Here is a 6,921-nt window from a genome sequence, read left to right as displayed (position 1 = left end):
ATCTTTTGAAGGTTTTCGAATATCAATGGTTCAGATTTACCGATCTTCATCTAACGGTCTGGTGCATTAATATGCAGGTTTTTAGGGGGGCCAAGTTTGGGGAATTGGTCGTTGTCCTTATCCCTTTGGCTGGGTGGTAACGAGCCGGATCAGAGATTGCACCACCAATCATTCTGTGATGACAACTCTCACATGCGGACATGGTTTCATCATTTCGTGGATGTATATGGAGGGATTCTGTCAAGTCGATCGAACCGAGGCTTATCCATTCGTTGGCTTGATTTCTGCTGCACCGTCAGTTGCAGATCGCTCCTCTGGACAGGCCACATTATGAAAGGGACTCAGCTTTTGAAAACTAGCTAGCTCATAGTCTTTCTCGACAGGAAGAATATGGCGTATAGTAGGAAACAAAATCAGGCAGCAGAGAAGGATGGACTGGCTTGCATTTGACACCATTGGAATAGGAATAATCTCCCCGAACGCTAGCAGCCACACTGCAAAATCGTCAACCAGTATCGTCATCATAACCATCTTCACTACCTCCATTGTTGATTTCACCCTTTTGCAGAATTGTTGCGCATCAAGCTTGGTTTCACGTGTCCCTTCACGGCCACCCATGCAAGTTCACATGCACTGCTCTGATAATAATCGAGTCAATTAACTAATCTAACAAATGAGTAATCAATAAAAAAAGTTGATATTTTTGTTATCTATTTCTATGATAAAAAATGTTGGTGCTTATTCTGTTCTTCATTGGAGTTTTTGCTCGAGTAAGTCCCAATTTGGTATAGTTTTCTATTTTGTTTGGTCACACTAATTGTAACTGCTAATTTTTGGGTTTTCTATCGGTAGAGAAATACAAAAGAAGTGCGTCTGAAAATGTCTATAAAATTTAAGGTTCGTGGATTTCGAGATACCCACGAAGAATAGATCGACCGATGAGTGCATTTTGAACCTTGTCGTGGTTTGTCTTCTGATCGAAGCCGAGATTTCTGACAATTCCGGTTCACCATGCGCTGCATGGGCCTGCCGCAGATGCGCGTTAACTGCAAGAGTCCTCCCGGTCCTTTCGTGCGCAACCAGGCATTTCCCGTCTATTTCGCTGGCGCCGGAAGGCAGCGGCACGCTGGTGCTCGATCAAGGAGACGTCAGCTCCGACGATGAGGTTACAACGAAGATTTCGTTATTTTCGGTGTGAGTTACAACGAAAGTTATTCGGATCTCTTCTACGTGGCGAGGAGACGAAGGGAGCAACGCGAGTGCTGCCATAATTTGGGATATTGCCAATTAGTTTAATTCACAACTAAATTGATTATGATGAAACATACTTACAGAAAAGAATAAGATTTTAAATTATCATTAGTGAGATGATAAATTCTAGATTCTGCATAACAATTGCATCATCCTCTCAAGATTAAAAAAAAAAGTATTTTGAGAACACTATATTATCCTTTAGATTTTCATGTATCTACGTGTTTTTTCCAATATCAAATCACATCTCAGTTGGGTCAGTGGGCCACCCATTTCATGTAGCCGATTCTTAGGGCCCATGGGCTGCTGTCTGATCAACGGTCAAAGAATTGTTCATCCAAATCACCGTGAGTGGAGCCTGTGAAGTGCTTAGCTGGCGGAAGATGGAGGGATTCGGGCCCCCTCAAATCTCAATGAGCCAGCTGGCACATGGATCGCGGCACATGGCCACACCAGCCTTTGCCTCCCACCCGCGTTAGATTACCTAAACACCCTCACTCCCACCCTAAAATTCACACACGAGCAAATTAAAAGTTGCGATTTTGTTAGGCACTTTAGTCATGGAAATCAGCGATCTACTCGAAAGTGGGGGATCGAATTTTGGACCCAACTAAAAATACAATTTAAAATAATAAACGATTGAGCCAGAAATATTGTTTTAAATTTTTGACGCGTCACGGCGTAGGGAGAAGGACTCGTTACTCTTCAACAGAGAAAAGAAAACCATGGTTCTATTTATTTGCTTCATGCTCCCTCACTGTTCTTTTCTTTCCCTTCTTTCCTCCCTTCTTCTTCTTCCTCTTTCTCTTCTTGCGTTGTCCGATCTGACGCTACTCACATTCTTTAATCTCTAGTTGAGGCCACCGGATTCTTCGTTACTTTCCTATTCTGGTTTTCCCATTTCGAGATCTCGCATTTCTTTCTCCTTGAGAGATTCTTGTCCTGTTTGGTGTTGGTTTCTTCTCTTCTGTAGCCATTGCTACTCTGACAGTTGCCGGGGAGGGAGAGGAAGCGGGAGGTGGGACGGGATACCTTGGGCGGACGCAACGAGGCCGCCGAGATGTCGCGCGCCGGCGAGACGGGCCGGCCGGAGAAGGGAAGCGGTTCAGTTTCGTTGCCTCCAGACCGGATCCAGCCCGTGGTCGAAAGGTTCGAGTCCGCGCTCAACGTGGAGGAGAACAAGCCCGACTTCCCCGACCTCGGGTCCCCCGTCTCCCCTCTCCGGCCTCGCAACCCATCCCAGAGCAGCAGCTGCTCCAGTTCCTCTGGATCCGCTTCAGCGAAGACCTTGACGCATGCCTCCGCTGCCCATCTGGTTTCATATCCTGGCGCTGCTGTGGCCAGCGTCGGGAAGCAGAGCCACTCCGGCGAACTCTCCGGTGAGACCAGCCCGATATCCATGGAATTAAGAAATGTGAGAAGTCCCTTCCACCGTCGATCGGGTTCTGGGCCGCAGATCTACTCCGGCGGCAGTGGCAGTGGCAGTAGCAGTAGCAGTAGCGGAGGCGGAGGCGGCGGCGGCGGCGGCGGTAGTAGCACGGTCAGCTCTCCCGTCGCCAATGTGCTTCCTGCGGGGAACATCTGCCCCTCAGGGAAGATCGGTAAGACCGGAATGATGCAGAGGACGACGCCAAGAAGCGATGTGCTTGGGTCAGGTACTGGGAACTATGGTCATGGCAGCGTAATCCAGGGTGCAGTTGGTGGTAGAGAGAAATTGGTGGGTTCGAACCCAAGGAGAGACATGGGCATAATCGATACCGAGGAACTAACAAGGGCCGGGAATGAGCTCTACAAGAAGAGGCAGTATGCAGATGCTCTGGCCCTTTATGATAAAGCGATTGCCATGTTCCCGAAAAATGCTGCATGTCGGAGCAATCGTGCGGCAGCTCTTGTGGGGCTTGGCAGGGTAGGAGAAGCGGCAAGAGAATGTGAGGAGGCAGTCCGATTGGATCCGACAAACGGGCGGGCGCAGCATCGGCTAGCATCTATATACATAAGGTTAGTAGTTGTACCGATGGAAGTGTTCTAGTTAACTTGTTCTCGGTTCGGTGGTGCTCCTTGCTCTCCCACATTATAGTGATCTGGAAGGTCACGTCAGGTCAGGTTTGAGTACTCAATTGATTTTTTTTTTTTTGGGTTTTTTAGTCACTTGGCATACAAATTTCCTTGTGGTTGATTTTTGAAGTTTTGGGATGAATTGCCCAAACTTATGATCCTTATGTTTGGGTGATCTCCTCTGTTTTATGTTCATTTCATCCCAAAGGTATTGGTTTCTGTTGATTCCTTTTGTAGTTTATGTTTCTGTTAGCTTTCAACTGACGGCACTGATAGTGCGAGTATTTTTTTTTTTTTATTTATATCTCGTCATCCTGTTGGGATTAGGGTTTCGTTTACCTCTTTTTTCTGTGTAGAGCTTAATTTAACTGATTTGAGTGAAGACCTGGTACAAATTGTTGTGATGCATATTCCTTCACCAGAGTTTCAGTGTTTTGTTACTCGTTTATAGACATTGTTTATTATGTTTGAGTGACATTTTGCAATGCATCACATGGATTGTCAGTTTAGATATCTTTCCTGGTTAGCACGGCGATCAAATTGAGATTCCCCTTGAAACTATAGTACACGCATTTTGCCATCCTCCGTGATATTTTCACCAAACTCTTGTTCACACTTTCTTCATGGTTACCTTTGACTCGTTCTCAAATTACAATTGGTTCTAGATATGAGACCTTTTCTAAAGAATTTTGTATTACAGGTTAGGGCTTGTTGAAGTTGGAAGGAAACACCTTTTCTTGACTGGACATCTGCCTGATCCTGTTGAGTTGCAGAAGTTGCGAGAACTAGAGAGACAACAGGGGTTCTGTGAAGCTGCAAGGAGGATAGGAGATTGGAAGAGTGCATTAAGGGAAGCTGATACTGCAATTGCTGCAGGAGCAGACTGTTCTTTGCTGGTAAATTGTTCACATTATTTATTTATCCTGCATTCTGAATGCAAATTTAATGTCGTCAACTTTTTAATTTATGTTTCAGTTTGTTGCGTTGAGGGTAGAAGCTCTCCTCAACCTTCATCAGCTTGATGAGGCTGACTCAAACTTAACCAGATCTAAAATTGAAGATTCAATCCACGTAGTCCCAGCTACCAAAGTCTTTGGTATGCTTTCCCATTCCTATTTCTACATTGTTAAAGCGCAAGTTGATATGGCTTTAGGAAGGTAAGTTGACTATTTCAAAGTTCCATATCATACTATAAATCATTTCTTGGGTCATGAAACTAAAATGGATATGGTAGGTTTGAGAATGCAGTAACAGCTGCTGAAAAGGCCAGGCAGATAGATACTAGGAGTGTAGAAGTGACAACAGCATTAAACAACATAAGATCAGTAGCAAGAGCTCGGGCTCAGGGAAATGAGCTCTTTAAGTCTGGAAATTTTGCAGAGGCCTGCACAGCTTATGGGGAAGGACTGAGGTCCAGTCCTTCAAACCCAGTACTTTTATGCAACAGAGCAGCTTGCCGTTCGAAGCTTGGACAGTGGGTTAAATCTGTGGAGGATTGCAACGAAGCTTTGAGACTTCGACCTAACTACACTAAGGCTCTTCTCAGACGAGCAGATTCCTATGCCAAGGTTGTCACAGATCATCTTGCTTCATTGACATTATTATGCTCTTATGAAGGATTGAGAATTTTCTCTGTTCACTTGTATGACATCATAATCAGCTTGAGCGCTGGGCTGAAGCTGTACGAGATTATGAAGCACTGAGGAAAGAACTTCCAGGGGACAATGATGTTGCTGAAGCCTTATTCCATGCCCAGGTTGCACTAAAGACTTCTCGTGGTGAGGATGTGTCTAACTTGAAGTTTGGTGGAGATGTTGAGGAAGTTACTAACGTGGAACAATACCAAGCAGCAGTGTCATTACCTGGTCAGTTTCAATTTTCACTTCTATTGATTATTAGTTCTATTGTTTACTTTGCATTGTTGACCTTTGTTAAGTTGGTTTTATTATTTCAGGATCTTCAGTTGCCTACTTCATGACATCTTTAAATTCACAATGCACTCAACTATCCTCTTTTGTTGATGCTATGTGCAGCCGTCATCCATCTACAAACTTTATCAAGGTGATATGTTGGGTCCTGCATAACATTCTTCTGTTGACTTTCTTCTTGTTTGGTTTCTGATTGTATTGATTTCTTGTATCAAAGGTTGATATCAACCGTAGTCCTGCTGTTGCAAAGGCTGAGAATGTTAGGATAGTCCCTACATTCAAGATCTACAAAAATGGAAGAACAGTCAAGGAGATAATCTGCCCCAGCCAACAAATGTTAGAGTCATCGGTGAGCCACTACAGTCTTTAAGGTGACAGAAGCGATTTTGATAGATCCTGGAAAATTCACAGAACTTAATCTAGGAACTGAGATACAAAGTAGCTGTTTTGTGTCAAAGAGTGAACTTGAGTTGAAAGAGAAAGAGCTCAAATTTTCCACCTTTACTTTTACTTTGCTTCATCCTTGTCCATTTGACTCATTCTTTCCTACCATTTTCTGCTCCATTAATATATCCAATCTCATTCCTTGTCAGTCCAACTTTATCTTCCCTACATACCTGTGCCTGCATTTTGAGTACTGAAGTGGCTGGTTGTTCAGTGCATGTATATACAGCATACGAATAGAACATTGGAAGCTGAAGATAGGAGGGGCGGAAAGAAGGGAAGGCAGGGGGAAGGTGATCATTGATTTTTTTTTCCTTGTTGCATTGATGTGCTACCACTTCTATGAAATAAAACAACTTTATGAATTCTTCTCCTTCCACAGTGCATGCTGGTTACAACTTGCTATTCATCAGCTCTTTTTCCGTTTTCTAAAGAACGCAGAACTATCTGAAATTTGTTCTACGATGCAATGATATACTGATGTGCTGTGTACTGCTTGGTGATTTTATTGGCTACGGCTTTCAGTAGTTTCTCACATATCTCAGCATAAAACCTAGTGCTAATGGTCCCCAAGCTTGAAGATTTAGGTTTCACAATAAATGCACACTGCTACTAAGTGGTGACTCGATCCTTGTAGTAGTTGTTGGATGCATTGCTCGTGTAGGGCACTCATCACCATTTTTGCCTTCCTTTTTTTTACTTGTGTTTGACTATTACAACTTGGAAATATTCTGACAGCTAACAAAGGCAGCAAAAGTCAGACTGGAATTTGAAGTTGGTCCACAATGTGTCGTGGAGATGCTTGCTTCCTTGTATAGCATTGGCATTTTACTATTATATATGATTCTAAACCCACTAACTCTGCTGCAACAGTGGCCATCTAAAAAAAGGGTAGAAAAAGAAGGTAAATTCAACCCAATCCAGAAACTGTGAAGATGTTAAAGTAAATTCACATTGATAGAAATTTTGTTCTGTTAATTAATGTTAATTAGGTTTCCGCTAGCTATGGTCGCCCGGCATTAGTTTCCATCCGAGTTAGCAAATTCTTTTTCTTCTATAAAAAAATGAAATTCGTTATTTCGATGGTCCCACACGGTCGGTCTCATAACTATTTATGAGGAGGTAAATTAAAAAATTATAGTTGATCATTACGGAAGAAGGTAGTGTCTCAATTTCATTGAGATTCGAACTTATTCTCCTCGAATTAGCAAATTCATATAGCTGTAAAGAGGTTTGAAGGGTT

At 43.2% G+C, this 6,921-nt stretch overlaps 1 protein-coding gene across 1 annotated transcript; it reads left to right on the top strand.

Annotated features, from left to right (window-relative positions):
- Window positions 1–2,311: 2,311 nt before the first annotated feature.
- On the top strand, window positions 2,312–6,065 carry LOC141848709 (TPR repeat-containing thioredoxin TTL1-like). The gene is made up of 8 exons (XM_074736754.1): window positions 2,312–3,249; window positions 4,007–4,202; window positions 4,282–4,463; window positions 4,541–4,874; window positions 4,967–5,171; window positions 5,261–5,367; window positions 5,452–5,583; window positions 5,828–6,065. Exons 1-8 carry the CDS (start codon window positions 2,312–2,314, stop codon window positions 5,873–5,875), a joined length of 2,142 nt encoding a protein of 713 aa, XP_074592855.1. The 3' UTR covers window positions 5,876–6,065.
- Window positions 6,066–6,921: the final 856 nt, after the last annotated feature.

This window comes from Curcuma longa, chromosome 17 (assembly GCF_044706935.1).
Source record: "Curcuma longa cultivar G26 ecotype Majalengka, Jawa Barat chromosome 17, ITB_CL_G26_1.1, whole genome shotgun sequence".
NCBI lineage: Eukaryota > Viridiplantae > Streptophyta > Magnoliopsida > Zingiberales > Zingiberaceae > Curcuma > Curcuma longa.
Note: the sequence above shows the minus strand (reverse complement) of the source record. Positions and strands in the feature narration are given on the sequence as shown.